Source organism: Gossypium hirsutum, chromosome A13 (assembly GCF_007990345.1).
Source record: "Gossypium hirsutum isolate 1008001.06 chromosome A13, Gossypium_hirsutum_v2.1, whole genome shotgun sequence".
In the NCBI taxonomy this organism is placed as follows: Eukaryota; Viridiplantae; Streptophyta; class Magnoliopsida; order Malvales; family Malvaceae; genus Gossypium; species Gossypium hirsutum.
In genome coordinates this window covers 56,781,185-56,799,284 of record NC_053436.1, presented here as the reverse complement: position 1 = coordinate 56,799,284, position 18,100 = coordinate 56,781,185, and the positions used below count along the sequence as shown (strand labels likewise).

Here is an 18,100-nt window from a genome sequence, read left to right as displayed (position 1 = left end):
GATAGGGTTGGAACACGCGGTTCATCAAATTCATAAAAGCTGTCGGTGCATTCGTCAGTCCAAATGGCATTACCAAGAACTCATAATGACCATAGCGAGTCCTAAACGTCGTCTTATGCACATCAGTCTCTTTGACTCTCAGTTGATGGTACCTAGATCGAAGATCTATCTTAGAAAAAACTGAAGCTACTCGAAACTGATCGAATAGATCATCGATTCTCGGTAGGGGTACTTATTTTTAATAGTCATTTTGTTCAATTGCCGGTAATCGATGCACATATGCATGGTTCTATCCTTCTTCTTCATAAATAAGATCGGTGCTCCCTACGGAGACACACTAAGGCGGATGATCCCTCTATCCAGTAACTCTTGAATCTGAGCTTTAACCTCCACTAGCTCTTTCAATGCCATTCTATAAGGGGAAATGGACACCGGAGCTGTACCAGGCAGGAGCTCTATCCTGAACTCAACTTCACGGTCAGGAGGTAACCCAGATAGTTCATCGGGAAAAACATCAGGAAAATCCTTAACTATTCTGATATCCTTAATAGAATAACCCTCGGATTCTGAAACACTGATGTAGGCTAAATACGCCTCACAATCCTTACGAACCAATTTCTCAGCTCTTAATGCAGAAATTACTTTGATCAAGTAATTCTGTCGTTCCCCAATTATCACTACCTCCTCGTCCTCCTCAGTTTTCAGTATTACCCGTTTAGTGGCATAGTCTAAGCTCACTCAGTGTTTAACTAATCAATCCATGCCCAATATCAAATCAAAATCTCCAAAAAGGAGTTCCATTAGATCTGCCAGAAAGATAACCCCTTGTACCTCTAAAGGGACATTTCTAAACAATTTATTAACTCTGATAGACTGCCCCAACGGACTCAACACAGTAATTCCACTCGAATTATTCTCAATCGGAATCCCCAAGTTCTTAGTAACAGTACAAGCAACATCAAAATGGGTAGATCCTATATCTATCAATGTAATATGAGGTACATTGAAAATTAAAAACGTACCTGTAATAACATCTAGAGCGTCTCTGTCCTCTCAACGACGAGCAGCATACACCAGTGCCTACTGCCTCGCCTCAGTGTCACCATCACCTTTGCCCAGTGCTCCACGACCACGGCCCATACTATTTCCACCTCTAGCCTTCCCACGGCCTCTCGGTGGCTGCTGAACAACCCTCTGAGGTGCATTACCCCCACCAAAACCAGTAGTTGGTACCTAATTGGTCTTCCGCAGACAATCGTTGATACGGTGCTCCATAGAACCGCACCTGAAACATGCTCCAATCCGTTTCCAGCACTCGCCCTGATGGCATCTCCCATAGTCTATACAAAACTGCGGCCGAGTAGCAGCAAGGGCCCCAACTCTGTTCGACCCATCAGCTTTGACCTTTTTCTTAGGCCTCTGAAATAAATTTGAGACCTCAACTTCCCTCTTACCTTTGCCTTTTTCTCTATTCTGGCGCTCAGCACGCTTCACCTCCTCGGCGATTTTTGCCTTGTCAACCAGTGTTCCAAAATCCCACTCCCTCTGAGGAGTTATCATAACCATTAGACCATCTCTGAGGCCATCCCCAAATTGAACACACCTCTCATATTTAGTTGCCACCATCCCACGTGCATAGCGGTTCAGTCGTAAAAATTCAGCCTCATATTCAGCTACTGTCCTATCTCCCTGTGTTAAATTTAGAAATTCCCTCCTGCAGGCATCCACATAGCTGGCACCCATATACTTAGCCTAGAAAGTAGTCTTGAAAAACTCCCTGGTCAATTGATCTGCTTGAGTGCCCTCTTTGACAGTAAGCCACCACTGGTAGGCCTCATCTCTGAACAGTGATACTACTGTCTTTAATTTCTGTTCGGGGGTGCAGTCGAGGTCATGCATGATCCTCTCTGTGGCCTCAATCCAATATTCAGCCACATTAGGGACCACTCTAGCAATACCCCTTAATATCTCAACCCCATTAGACCTGAGTCATTCCGTAACTGATCCACGGCCCACAGTACCAGTATTAGGCCCAGCGACCCTTTCCAGTATCCTTAAGATCGCTTGGGACAGTACATCATCCCCAACCACTTGATTTTGAGGCCCTGTCTTAGTCATAGGTGAAGCTGGTGCCTTTCTGGCTTCCTTATTAGGCTGGTGTCTAGTTGACGAAGACTTAGACCCAACCCGAGCACCTCTACGGCCTCTACTGCGACCTCTTCCACGAGTACCTCTGGTGCTCATTATCTATTGCACTTAGTCTTTATTAACAATATTATGCCAGTTAGTTTATTGTTCTAGTGTTGATTATAGGATATTTTATGGAAATACTATCAATAATTCAGAGTTTCATTTTCGCATATTACAGTTTTACTACAGTTTGTAGCCTATCTAACTAGAGAGTTTTAGTATAGTCTTACTACCTAAAGTAGTCTCAGTACTAACATTTTAGTACAATCTTTTCAGTATGAACAGTTAAAAGACTTAAAGGTTCGATGCGGAGACTCGGTGTACCACTCCTTCAGTAAGACATTTCTCAAATTATATTCATCGCTTAAACCATTTGAAACGATTCTGTTAAAATTTCTACGTTTTTACGAAAGCCCAAATTCATAGCCGAGTTTTGCAACCTGGCTCTGATACCACTAAATGGAACACCCTAAACCTGCCCTAGACGCTATGGCCGAATTTGTGATGTCACACTGGAGTGTGTTTTGAAAAGCATAGTTCTATTGGAAAAAGTCGACCTTATGATAAAACCTCGTTATCATTTTGACAAGTCAAGATATCTTGTTCATTGTTCAAACTCCGGTTGGTTTAGTAAAATGTAAGTCATCTTAGATTGTTATTACCCTCTCTTAAGAAAAACAGTGTTTGTTGCGAAGGCTTTTAAAACATGTTGCATAAGCGTGACAATTGAAAAATCATTTATCTTTTGAAAACTCGAGTCCTACTGCTAACAGGTATAAACCAATATAATTAAATCCCCAAATTAAAAATAAACTTAAAGTGACCTTATTACATAAAATTACCCAAAATAACATAAATTATAATATTAAAAATTACTAAGTCGGGTGGCCACCATTGAGTCCTCCGTCGCATTGAACCGCCTAAGTCTGGGGTTTCCCTGCTCAGTAAACAGATGGGTGAGCTTACGAAAACTTAGTGTGCGAAATCCCATAATAGCAGTCAAGCAGAGAATACACAACTTGGGCCTAAGCCTATTTCAGTCTCAGTCAGGGCCTTATCCTTTATCAGTAACAGAAACAGTCTGCGCCTGAGCCTATCCCAGTAATAGTTTCAGGGGGGTCTAAGCCCAATACAGTTTCAGTACAGTATGCAAGCAGAGAATCCTACCCAATCCAACCTCTACACACCATCTCTGTACCAACCTAACACGCCATGTGGGGATAGAATTGACCCACCCATCCCTACACTCCAAGTAGTACCGGTTACGACACTAAAACAGTATATTTGCTGTAGAGCTGCCAGTAATAGGCTTATAGCCTTTCAGTACACTTCCTCCAAAATCATATATCCCACCTCATGCAATGCAACATAATACAGATGTATATACAGTAAAAGGTGGCATGCTCAAACAGTCATACGTCACATAGGGGTATATCAGTCATTTACAAAAATAAGTGTCCGAGCACACTTGCAGGCCCAATAGTAGGTCCACAGTCGTCTTGGGCAACCTTAACAATCAATCGGTGAAAATGGGCCCACGACCAATATTGCGGGCCCATGTGGTCCCACACGCTCGTATGGCCCACATAGCCCAAAATGGTATTAGCCGTGTGGTTCATATAGCCTAGCCCAAAACTAACCATACTTTTGTGTGATTCTTTCCACGTAGGGCACACAGGCCTATTGGGTCTTCATGGCCCAGCTCGGCCTAAAATGGCCCAGTATCGTTTCGGCCCATGAAAACACTATGGCCATCCCGTTGACAAGACAGCCATGCTTTGTCACACGACCTACCACACGGGCGTGTGGGCGTCCATACCCCCGTGTGGTGTCGACAACCCACTTTTGACTTTTCAGTTTTTTAGCTTTTCAGCTTTTCAGCCTTTGCAGCGTTACATCTAATGGCAGTGTTACACACACCTGTTGTAACACCCCTAAACTATAACTGTCGCCGGAATAGGTTAAGAGGCATTACCAGACTCATAACACAGATCAAAACCATTAAAAATCAAATATCTTTTCATTTCAATAAACATAGATCATTCCTATCAATGTGAATTTAAAACGATCGTACGAAGTCTAAAACATGCTTTCAGGATCAATTTGATAACATATGAAACTTTCAGAACTTATAAAAAATTTCAACTTTTAAAAGGTCACATGCCTGTATGAACAGACCATGTGCCTTACACGGTCTTAGACACGCCCGTGTGTCTAAACCTTGGCAAAATAGGGCATAGCTACTGACTTGCCCACACGGCTACAACCCACATCCATGTGCCTTGGCCATGGTCGAGTCTTACTTTGGCCACATGGCTAGCCATATGCCCGTGTGCGTTAGTCTTGTTCAGGCCTAACTTACAATTGTAGGGTACCCCAGGGGACACACGACCATGCAACATAGCTGTGCGTCGCACACGGCTGAGACACATGCCCGTGTCTCTGCTCGTGTGGACAAAAATAGGCCATTTGAATAGCCAATTTGCCACCACAAATTTTGGGTCAACCTACAAGCAAAGAAACAAGCATATGTGCATCACCATTTAAGCCAATTTTATGCCAAAACATTCATCATTTATATCATAACAATGTCAACCATTTTCCTACTTATAAACCGTACCAATTCATGCCAACATAAGATAAGATCATACCAAAGCATTTCCTTCCATACATCATTCAATCTCAAACTAAAATTACCAAAACTTACCTACTATAGCATACCATAATTGCATATTAACATCACATACCTTGAGCCATTATCAATTATGGGTTTAAACGCCAACTAGCCAAATCACATGGCTAAGTATATACATCACACAACATGATCCCACAACTACTAGCCTATACATGCTATACTTCAAAATATACAATTTCAAAATACCAAAATAAGGGTCGATAGTGTGGTGATGATCCTTGACAATCCCCGAGCTTGTAGTAGTGCCGATATCTATAAAACAATACAAACATACACAAAGTAAGCTTTCAAAATCTTAGTAAACTCGTACCAAAAACATCAACAGTATATAAAATATGAAACATCAAAACAATAGTACTTATACATTCTCAACTCATTCACCAAGTCCAGGTGAAAATCATCAAATTCAATAAACTTTTTGGGCATTATACCATCTACCACATAGGTATTATACTTACTTGAACATTCCCGTATTCATTCGTTTTCATTCTCACCTCTTGTTCGGATATTTTAAGATTTTCCATATATCACCAATGTTTTAAACATTCACACATTTAGTGCTTTAAAGATTAGCTGAATCTATAATAATTCCACACACTTAGTGCCATCTCAATTAACCGAAGCTATTTCGGTATTGCACACTTAGTGCCTCATATAGCCGAAGCTAAATTAACTCGCACACTTAGTGCCAAATACCATTGGTTTATCATCGAATTCATCCAACTCAATTATATGTACATCTATGTATAATCGAATACAAAGGTGAATCTTATTTTCGCAGAGCTCAGCCCAATACAAAGGTGTACGACATTTGCGACCATATAAAGCTTCGTAGGGTGCCATTTTAATGCTTGATTGAAAACTGTTATTATAAGCGAATTCATTCAAGGGCAGATATTGTTCCCACGTACCTTCAAACTCAAGAATGCAACATCTCAACATATCCTCGAGTATCTGAATAATCCATTCAAATTGACTGTTCCTTTACGTATGAAAAGCAGTCCTGAAGTGCAATTTAGTACCCAGAGCATCTTGCAACTTCTTCCCAAATCGTGATGTGAATCTTGGATCTCTGTCTGACACTATAGATAATGGCACACGATGCAATCTCACAATATCAGAAATATATAACTCAACTAATTTATCAAGCGAGTAATCGCATCAAACCAGAATAAAATGAGCTAATTTTTTTTAAAGATCGACTATAACCCAAATTGTATCTTTCTTTCTCGGAGACAGGGCAAAGCCAAAACAAAGTCCATGGTCACTCGATCTCATTTCCACTCTGGAACCATAATCGGTTGTAACAATCCCGATGGCATTTGATGTTCCGCTTTAACTTGCTGACAGATCAAACATTTAGAAACAAATTCAAATATATCTCTTTTCATTCCGGACCACCAATAATGTTGTTTCAGATCATTATACATTTTCGTACTATCCGAATGCACAGATAAACGACTACTATGAGCTTCATTCAGAATCATTTGAATTAATTTTGGACTTCTCAGAACACAAATTCGATCTCAAAATCTCAAACAATCATCTTTGTCAACTCTGAATTCTGAATCAAACTCTACATCGCACTGAGCTTGTTTAGCTAAAATTTCATTATCAATCTTCTAATCTTTGATAATCTGCTATATGAACAAAGGTCTTGCTTTTAATTCAGCTAAAACTGAACCATCATCTGATAAAACCAAATGAGTATTCATTGCACACAAAGCAAACAACAATTTTTGACTCAAGGCATCAGTAACAACATTTTCTTTTCGCGGATGATAATCAATCACAAGTTCGTAGTCTTTTAGCAGTTCTAATCATCTTCTCTGTCACAGATTCAGATCTTTCTGAGTCATCAAATACTTCTAACTCTTATAATCAGAGTACACGTGACACTTCTCGTCGAACAAGTAATGGCGCCAAGTCTTTAGAGCAAACACAATCGCAACTAATTCAAGAATGTGCGTCGGATAGTTCTTTTCATGCAGCTTCAACTGTCTCAAAGCATAAGCAATGACTTTGCCTTCTTGCAACAAAACACATCCCAAACCAATCAATGAATCATCACTGTAGCTCACAAATTCTTTACCTGATTCAATTTGTACCAATAACGGAGCTTTGGTCAACAAGGTTTTCAACTGATCAAAGCTATTTTGACACTTTTCAGACCACTCAAACTTGACATATTTTTGTATCAGTTTTGTCAACAGAGTCACAATCATCGAAAATCCTTTCACGAATCTTCTATAATAACCAGTAAGTCCCAGAAAACTACAGACTTTAGAGACATTCCTTGGAGGTTTCCAATCCAGAATAGCTGAAATTTTGCTCAGATCAACTCGAATACCAAATGCTGATACAATATGACCTAGGAAACCAACTTTTCGAAACCAGAATTCACATTTACTGAATTTCTCATACAATTGCTTATCTCGCAAAATCTGTAGCACTAATCTCAAATGCTCGGCATGTTCGGATTCATCACGTGAATAAATTAATATATCATCAATAAATACAACAATAAATTGATCTAAATACGGTCTAAAAATTCTATTCATCAAATCCATAAAGATAACAGGTGCATTAATCAATCCAAAAGGCATAACTAAGAATTCATAGTGGTCGTACCTCATTCTAAAAGTAGTTTTCGGAATAACTGAGTCTTTCACTCGCAACTGATAATAGCCTAATCTCAAATCTATTTTCAAAAACACAGTAGCTCCTTTCAACTGGTTAAACAAATCATCAATTTGGGGTAGACGATATTTATTCTTGATAGTCACTTTATTCAACTGACGATAATTGATACACATTATCATCGTACCATCTTTCTTTCTCACAAATAAAACAGGAGAACCCCAAGGTGAGAAAGTTGGTCTGGTAAATCCTCTATCGGTCAACTCTAGCAACTGAGACTTTAATTCTTTTAATTCGGTCGGAGCCGTTCTGTGGACCTATTGAAGTAAGAGTAGTACTAGGTACTAATTCAATACCGAATTCTACCTCTCTAACCGGCGGTAATCCTGGAAGTTCTTCAAGAAATACATCAGGGAACTCACACCCAACCGATACTGATTCAACTTTCTTTTTTGACACTCTCGAATGAATCACATATGCAAAATAAGCTTCGCAACCCTTTTTCACAATACTTAAAGCTTTCATCGAAGATATTACAGTAGGCAATCCATTCAAATCACTAGATTCAATTCTGATTATTTTATTATTCTTGCATCTCAAATCAATAGTTTTCTGTTTGCAGTTCACCACAGCATCATGCAAAGTTAACCAATCCATACCCAGGATTACATCAAATTAATCAAAAGGTAACAACATCAGATTAGCCAAAAAACAAATGTCTCGAGACATTAACGGACAATTCTTGTATACTTTATCAACCAGAACACATCAGCCTAGGGGGTTCGAAACTCTAATTACAAATTCAGTAGACTCTACAGGCAAAGTCTTACTGTTCACTAAGTTCATACATATATATGAATGTGTCGATCAAGGATCTATCAAAGCAATCACATAAGTACCACAGAGAGTAAATGTATCCGTAATCACATCTGGCGGTGAAGCTTCCTCACGAGCTCAGATAGCATAGGCTCTGGCAAGTGCACGAGCCTCAGATCTAACACCTTTGTCTTTTGTTCCTCTTTGACTACTACTTATATTTCCCTAATTTCTGAGAAGTCTACCACGGGAAGCATTACCACTCTGCCTTGGATTCTGAACATTATCTTTTTCAACTAAATCTAGGCAATCTTTTATAAAATGATTTCTTGAACCACAACTATAACAAGCTCAGTTATTACTTTTTCCCTAGCATTCTCTGAAATGTCATCTTCCACATTGATCACACTCAGGCTTTTCATTCTTTACATTATTAACACTGGCAACAAAAGTAGCTACAGATTTGAAATTCGATTGCAATCTAACATGATTTCTGTTCGAATGTCCTACGTTAGTCTTTGAACGATTGCTATCATCTCTAAACTTCTTTGATCCAGATTGAAATGATTTTCCCGATGATCTCTTTCGTACCTCTCTAGCTTCAAAATCAACTTTTCTTTTCTCTTTCCCATGATCTTCAGCTTTACATGCTCGTTCCACAAGTACAACAAATTCTTTGATTTCCAGAATCCCGATTAACAAACGAATATCCTCGTTCAAACCATCTTCAAATCTTTTGCACATTATTGCTTCTGAAGATAAACATTCTTAGGCATACTGACTCAACTTTACAAATCCCTGCTCGTATTCTATGACAAACATACATCCCTGTTTAAGCTCGAGGAACTCTTTGTGTTGCTAATTAATGAATCTTTGACTGATATATTTCTTCTGGAATTTAGTTTGAAAGAAATTCCAAGTAACCCATTCACTCGGAACCACAGATGTCAAAGTCTTCCACTAATGGTACGTCGTATCTCTCAAAAGGGAAACAACACAATTAGTGCATTCTTCTGGACTCAAAGACAATTCATCAAACACTCTTATCGTATTCTCTAACCAGAACTCGGCTTTTTAGCATCATCGCTCGTTGTAGCTCGGAACTCTTCAGCACCATATTCTCTAATCTTATCGACTGGTGGTCTAATTAACTGAACCTGATTAACTGGTGGCATAACAAGAGCTTGAGGAGGATTAACTGGGGATGGAGGTTGTTTTACAGCCGGATTGGTGCTAATATATTGGGTGAACTAATCATTCATCATCTTATAGAAGGTTTGTTTAGCCTCACCATTACGGCTACTCGTAGCCGGTCGAGAATTAGCTTGCACAGTCCCTTGCGCCGGAGCAAGCATTTTGCTTTCAACATCATCTGCTACAACTCTTTCGGGATCCATTTGCTATATAAATGCACATTTCAATGTCAGGATTCATCACACTATCGTAGTTTATAAATATGGCATGTATAGCTAGACCCACAAGCACCATAGTAGTCTTAGAACCGACTAAACCATAGCTCTGATACCAATTAAATGTAACACCCCTAACCCATAACAATCACCAGAATAGGTCACATGTCCATGTGAACAAGCCGTGTACGTCACACGGTCTTAGACATGCCCGTGTGCCTAAGCCGTGGCAAAACAGGGCATAGCTACTGACTTGCCCACACGGCTACAACACACGTCAGTGTGCTTTGGCTGTGGTCAAGTCTTACTTTGGCCACATGGCTAGCCACATGCCCGTGTGCATTGGCCGTGTTCAGGCCTGAATTACAATTATAGGGTACCCCAGGGGACACACGACCATGCAACATAGCCGTTGTCGCACACGACTGAGACACACACCTGTGTCTTTGCCCCTGTGGACAAAAATAGGCCATTTGAATATCCAATTTTCCACCCCAAATTTTGGGTCAACCTACAAGCAAAGAAACAAGCATATATGCATCACCATTTAAGCCAAATTTATGCCAAAACATTCATCATTTATATCATAATAATATCAACTATTTTCCTACTCATAAACCTTACCAATTTATGCCAACATAAGATAAGATCATACCAAAACATTTCCTTCCATACATCATTCAATCTCAAACTAAAATTACCAAAACTTACCTACTATAACATACCACAATTGCATTAACATCACATACCATAAGCCATTATCAATTATGGGTTTAAACACCAACTGGCCAAATCACATGGCTAAGTATATACATCAAAACATGATCCTGCAACTACTAGCCTATACATGCCATACTTCAAAATATACAATTTCAAGATACCAAAATAAGGTTCGATAGTGTGGTGATGATCTTTGACGATCCCTGAGCTTGTAGTAGAAACGATATCTATAAAACAATACAAACATACACAAAGTAAGCTTTCAAAAGCTTAGTAAGCTCCTACCAAAAACATCAACACAAAAGTTCTTATATACTCTTAACTAATTCATCAAGTCCATGCCAACATCATCTATATGTTAGTACCAAATTCAATAAAGTTTTTGGGCATTATACCATCTACCACATAGGTATTATACTTACTTGAACATTCCTGTATTAATTTGTTTTCATTCTCCCCTCTTTTTTGGATATTTTAGGATTTTTCAAATATCACCAATGCTTTAAACATCCGCACACTTAGTGCTTTAAAGATTAGCCGAAGCTATAATAATTCTGCAAACTTAGTGCCATCTCAATTAACCGAAGCTATTTTAGTATCGCACATTTAGTGCCTCATATAACCGAAGCTAAACTAACTCGTACACTTAATGCCAAATACCATTGGTTTATCATCGAATTCGTCCAACTCAATTATATATACATCTATGTATAATCAAACAGCAATATATACTTACAACATCATGTTCAATGTACGAACTTACCTCGTACTCGGAATTGTCAACTTGGACTATTTACTCTACAATATTGGACTTCTAAGTCTGAATTCCTCTTTTCTTGATCTATATGTATTCAAAATTAACCCTTTTATTACATAAGTAATTCAATTCAACCTGTAAACATTCATTTAGGGTATTTTACAATTTAGCCCTCACATTTACATAGTTTGACACTTTAGTCCCTAATTCATAAAATCACAAAATACACATAATATACTCATGCTTGACCGAAATCTTATAGTACTCATACTAGTGCACAAATTTCATTTATTTCACAATTTAGCCCATTTTACTCAAAATCACCTTAAATCCAAATATAAAACATATAAACCCAACATCAAACTTTCATATTTCACCAATTAACAACCTAAAGCTAATGAATTCATCCATGGCACATTTCAAAATATTCACCAAAATCAAAAATTCAAGCATGAACTTTGTAAAACACAAAGCAATGGTTACAAAAATGTAGAAATTATTGAAAACGGATCAAAAACCATACCTTAATCACCAAAAATAGTAGCCAAACCCTAGTTTGAATTTTTTTATTATCCTTTTGTATTTTCGGCAATTGCATGAACATATGGTAAATTTTCATGCTTTTTTTATTTTATTCATATGACTTTAATAACCATTTTTCCTAATTTGCCCTTTTATAACAATTATAAAACCAGTTAATGGATGGTTGTTTTAGTCCATTAACATTTTCAATGGACAAATAACAATATAAGGACCCTTACTTTAGAAAGCCAACTCAAATAGGTACTTTAACATCTAGCACACAGCTTTTACGCTTTATGCGATTAGGTTTTTTTTGCAAATTAAGCACACAAACAATTAAATTTTCACACGAGACTTTCACACATGTCAATTTAATTATAATAGGCACGAAAAATAATACTAAAATATTTTTCTAACTTGAATTTTTTGTCCTAAAACCACTATTCTAACTAGGATCGAAACTGGACTGTTACATCTGTTTCCGAAAAGAGTGCAATTCTCACGAACACCAACCTATATTCAATCATATCCCCAACGTCAGTCCTTTAACAAATAGGTAACTGGTCTCTTTACTAACACCTATCCAAATCATAGTTCGACGCTTACCTTGATCGAACGCTTAAGGTTCCTCACCCCTTTAGTCATTGCCGAAGATTGATTATAGGTTCTTACAGATCGTCTACACTCAGACCAAGATTCCATTATCCTCTATTAGAAAGTTTGCATAAACAATTGAACAACAAATAACACTTACCAACAAGAATTGTGAAACCGATTCTAGAGAATGGAAAATAATCGATTCACAATCCCCAACAAGATAGCCGCTACGATAAGGTAGAACTAGCACCACCACTCCCCTAACAACATCGATTGGAAATAAAAGGTTAAAAGAGAACCATAGATACCGTAGAAAAGAAAAGAATGAATAGAGACAACATCCAATAAAATAGTACTTACCATCCAGATCGACAGGGAAAAACAACAGAAAGAATTGGTTCCTAGAAGGTCAATGCAGGAGCACTATTTGGCCAACACGGATTAGATTTCCCTAAAGAGAAGGGAGAAAGAAAAAGAATGAGTCGGTTACCACAAGCAAAAACCAAATTAGATAGAGAGGAAAAGAAGATGCAATCGGCTAGGGGAAAGTTGGTTGAGAGAAAGGGAGAAGAGAGGAAAGAAAGTTCGTCTATGGTAAAAAACTAGGAGAAGAAGAATGATGGAAAGACGAATATTGATTAAACAAGGTACCGATGGTAGAACAGAGTCAAAGTAAATTAACACGAAATGTACCCAAATGGTCCCCAATAAGATTCGGCTACTATTCCAGCATAAACAAAAGAGAACAAAATGAAGCAAAAGGAATCAGCTACAGAAAAGGAGAACAATCACTAGCGAAATTCGGCACTAAGTGCCTATGACCGGTTTTGGCACAAGGAGAATCCTACTTTCGGCCAACAACTAACATCGTATACTTCTTGATCTATTCCATGATTTTCTCCCCATAATCCTCCATGAATTAGGCTACACACTCCACACTCCCTCTCAAACTCTCCCACCGTCCATGAGTAACAAAATCCTACTAGCAAACAACCTCCAACACGGCACAACAGTAAAAAAACACCCCTTGCGCATAGAAAGACACAAAATCACATCCCTTACCATTAGTAACACGCCACAATCCCTTGAACCAACAGGGCTTTTATGACATAATTTCCCTTCAATTAATTAAGAGCCAAACATCTAGAAGTAAAGGTTTTATTGAGTAAAAACCAAAAAATTTGCTAAAGTCTAGGTTTGAACCCAGGACTTCTCACACTTATCAGGACCCTTAACCATCAAAACAAACAAGCCAAACATGTAACACAACACACAATTTAATCCCTAAAGATTTGGGGCATTACAGGAACTCCAAATTAAGATCCACTAATTTTCCCTGAAACTTGACATACACATTTGCTTACCATAAAATTTTTAGAATTTTTGGTCTAGCCAATATGTACAGTTTATTCTTTAAAGTCTCCCCTGTTCTACTGTTCGACAGTTTCAACCCTACTTCACTAAAAATTAATTATCTCATCATATGGAATCCGGATTGTAACAGCCCAATTTTAGCTAAATCGAAACAGTGGTTTCGGGACCACAAATCTGAGGTAAAAAAATTATTTTAATATTATTTTTGGTGTTTATAGTATGTGAATATGTATGTGTGAAAATTTCGTGAGCTAAGTTTATCGTTTAATAGCTCAATTTGAGAAAAAAGACTAAATCGCGTAAAATGAAAAAGTTGTATTCCACTTGTTAAAAAGGCTTAATTGTCATGGTTATTAAATGAAAGGTCCTTATATTGTAATTAGACCATTAATAGCTTGATTGGACCATAATGGACATGTATTAATTAATTTTCATGTTTTATAACTAAGGTTAAAATGGTAAAAATGGTTATTATGGTTAATTAAATCAAATAAACAAAATTTCATTCATCATTTTTGTTCTTCCACCACCAAATACTAAAGAAAAGAATAGGGTTTGAAGCATTGAAAATTTTGGCATTCATTTAGCTTGATTGAGGTATGTATTTTGCTTGGTTTTTGATGATTTTTATGTTTTTGTGATCGTTGCTTTGAGTACTAGCTAGCCCGTACCCTAATTTCTAAAATTGTTGAAGATTTTCTAAAATTCCATTGATGAATACATGAGTTTTATGATGTTTGATGATGAATTATGCAAGCTTGGTGTTTGATATGCATGTTTTGTAAAGTGATTTTTGACAAAAATGTCAATTAGGGATTATATTGTGAAAAGTGTAAATTGAGGAGTTAAATTGTGAAATAAATGAAAAATATGGGCTGCTAGGGACCTATAGAGAATTCAACCAAGCATGGGTTTTGTCAAATTTTATGAATTCTGTGTATTTATGAAATAGGGACTAATTGAATAAATGTGTAACTTTAGGGGCTAAAGTGCAAAAAATCCTAAATAGGTGTTTGTGGATGAAATTTTTTAAATTGGTGATTAAATAGATGAACTTTGAATATGTATAGATCCTGAAAGAAAGAAATCGGATCTAGATCGAGGAAAAACAAAACTTGACGGATAGTCAATTCTGCCCATCTATTTTGACTACGAGGTAAGTTCATATGCAAATAACGTCTTTACATTGAATTATATATGTTTTATTAAGATTGTATTATAATGAATGTTGAACGAGTAATTACAAGCAAGAATCAACAAAGTTATGATATCCGAAAGTCCCGTACGAACCTTAGGAATAGTATAGGATACAAATGTCATGACATTAGGTATTCGAGATGTGGTTACATGTAAGACCATGTCTGGGACATTGGCATTGTATTGAGATTACGTGTAAGACCATGTCTGGGACATTGGCATCATTAATCGAGTTCGTGTAAGACCCTGTCTAGGACAGTGGCATCGATATGTGATAACATGTAAGACCATATATGCGATATGGCATTATACGAGCTTATGTGATTTCTGAATGTCCTTAACAATTCCGAATGGTTCAATGGGCAAAGACAAGTCGAGAAAGAATATGTATTAATGAGTTAAATGACTTAGGTACGTACGAGATTCATACGAGTATTGGAAAATGAAATAATTGATGAGTTTACATGAGTAAATGCATATGTACTTATTGAGAAAGGTTTGTGTATTTATATGTGTTTACTTGTACTTGGCATACTGATAGAAATGTTGTGATTCATATGATAGCTTCATTTTCATATGGCTTACTAAGCTTTTAAAGCTTACTTTGTGTGTTCTTTTCCTGTTTTATAGATTATTGAAGCTAGCTCAGAGTCGGGGATCGTCAGGAAATGTCATCACACTATTGATCATCTCATTGGTACTTTTGAAGCTTTGTATATTTGGTATATGGCATGTATAGGCTAGTGTCGTTTTCGTATTTTTTGAGTTTTTGTAATAGCCATGAGATTGGGCTTGTAAATGATGATGTGTATGGCCATTTGAGTTGGTTGATTTATATGTTGGCAAGTGATATATGTGAAGTTTATAAGTTACCATGTGCTTTGGCATGTTTGCCATGGTTGTTAGTATGGCTAAATGGTTGCTCATTTGGTTAGTTATTAGTTGATATATATTAATGCTTGAAAAATTGTATATTTTGGTATGATTTATAGATGAAGAATTGGTATGTTTGAGAGGCATGAATTGGTTGATTGAAAGGTGAGGAAATTCATTTAGAAAATATGTAAATTGTGATGATTTTGGCACTTGGATTTGGTATGTTTTTGAATATGAAATTAAGTAGTTGATATGGTTGAATATAGATGACATAATATACGTATGAATTGGCATGTTTTGGTTGCCTATTTATGTGTTGAATTAGTACCAATTTGGGTTGCTTTGTGTATATGAGAGTAGGGTAGCAAACTGGCTTTTCAAATGGTATTTTTGTCCACACGAGCAGAGACACGGGTGTGTGTCTCAGTCGTGTGCAACACATTGTCACGTTACATGGCCGTGTGTCCCTTAGGGTGCCCTTCAAATTAAAGTCAGTATGTATGCCCTGCTTTCACACGGCCTATGACACAGTAGTGTCTGGTAGCCGTGTGAGACACATAACCTGTTCACACGAGCATGTGACCCTTAAATGTTAGAAAATTTTATAAGTTTCTCAAAGTTTGCATATGTTATCGGTTTAGCCCCAAATCACTTCTAAGCATGTTTTAAGGTCTCGTAAAGCCTTATAAGGGACAATGTATTTGATATGAATGTATTCTGATTATGAATGTGTATATGTATGAATTATGTTGTGATTTATCAGTAATGCCTCGTAACCTTATTCTGGCTAAGAATACGGGTTAGGGGTGTTACATGGATAATGTTCCCATTTGTTTCTATTGAAAATAGACTCAATAAGAATTTTAAAAATATAAACTCTAACCAATAATTATTTTTATACAATTTTTAATGATTTTCCAAAGTCAGAACAAGGGATTTCAAAATCATTTTGACCCTGTCTCACAAAAATTTAAATATCTCGTAATATGAAATTCTTTTGCTTACACCATTTCTTTTACGTGAAAATAGACTCAATAAGCTTTAATTTCATCTCTTATTCAACCTCTAATTCGATTTCCAACATTCTTGATGATTTTTCAAAGTCACACAATTGTTGCTAACCAAAACTATTTTATTGCTAATTTTACTCTTTTGCGTTTTCTTTGTATTAACTTTCATTCAACATTCACATAGATTTCGTACGTGCCTGTATCACTTAAATCAGTTATAATTTCATTTTATTTTTCATCTTGGCTATCTCAATTGATACACTTCAACCTCAATGAAAACACATTATTTCAATTCAACATCAAATAATATTATTGGTTCATAATTCTTTCACATTTAATCATCACATAGTCATATTCGTTTACACTTAGTCTTTCCCGTTGAACACATCAGAATAATAACACATACATAGTGGCCTTCACATAGTACCACCCTTGTAGCCAAAGCTATTTTATTCACAAAGTGGCCTTCACATAGTACCACACTTGTGTCCAAAGCTATTTTATTCACAAAGTGGCCTTCATATAGTACCACACTTGTGTCAAAAGCTATTATATTCACAAAGTGGGCTTCACATAGTACCACACTTGTGTCCAAAGCTATTATATTCAAAAAGTGGCCTTCACATAGTACCACACTTGTGTCCAAAGCTATTTTATTCCTAAGGTTCAACCGGGAAATTTCTCACTTAGCACAATGCCATGGACTTATTTCACTTAGCACATTGCCATGGACTTATTTCACTTAGATGCCATGGTTTTTTTTTTACTTAGCACAATTTCGTATCCTGGATATGATCTTACATGCGAACCACTTATTTCACTTAGCACACTGCCATGGTCTAACCATGGTCTTTTACCATCAATTCATATTTCACTACGCAACTGATAAACCGCAAATTATACATATTTTTACCCCATGTTTAATGCATTTTATGGATGATTTCTCATTAGAATTGGAAAATTCAATGCTCCTAATGCTTTAATTTCATGTTGTATACTTAGGAGAGCATAGGAGAGTGAAAAGAACGAGAAACGGGCCAAAAACAGAGGAAATGGGCCGAAGTACGAAATCAACAGGGCCTGGACCTCTTCACACGGGCAGACCACACAACTGTGTCAATTTGGCAGGCTCGAACACGACCTGAAGTAATCGACCATGGGCATGTGCCACGAGCATGCCTCTGCCGAGCCCAAGTTGAGTCCAATTCAGAAAAGGCCAATTTTGAGGATTTTTAGGCATTCCAAAGCCTATAAATACACCCTAGAGGGGGAGGAAAAGAGAGACGAAGAATAGGGG

The 18,100-nt window shown here is 37.2% G+C and overlaps 1 protein-coding gene across 1 annotated transcript; it reads right to left on the bottom strand.

Annotated features, from left to right (window-relative positions):
• Positions 1-324: 324 nt before the first annotated feature.
• On the bottom strand, positions 325-1,743 carry LOC107894561 (uncharacterized). Its single transcript, XM_016819824.2, has 4 exons — positions 1,286-1,743; positions 1,073-1,194; positions 832-980; positions 325-690 (listed from the first exon to the last, which is right to left on the bottom strand). The coding sequence occupies exons 1-4, from the start codon at positions 1,741-1,743 to the stop codon at positions 325-327; spliced, it is 1,095 nt and encodes a 364-aa protein (XP_016675313.1).
• Positions 1,744-18,100: the final 16,357 nt, after the last annotated feature.

Excerpts from the sequence above, each read along its gene's own strand:
- LOC107894561 (XM_016819824.2), bottom strand. The coding sequence starts at position 1,743 with ATGGGTGCCAGCTATGTGGATGCCTGCAGGAGGGAATTTCTAAATTTA. Across the intron at positions 1,195-1,285 it reads CGGATTGGAGCATGTTTCAG|AGGGTTGTTCAGCAGCCACC; the intron begins GTGCGGTTCTAT and ends AATGCACCTCAG. Across the intron at positions 981-1,072 it reads GCGAGGCAGTAGGCACTGGT|ATATAGGATCTACCCATTTT; the intron begins GTATGCTGCTCG and ends TTACATTGATAG.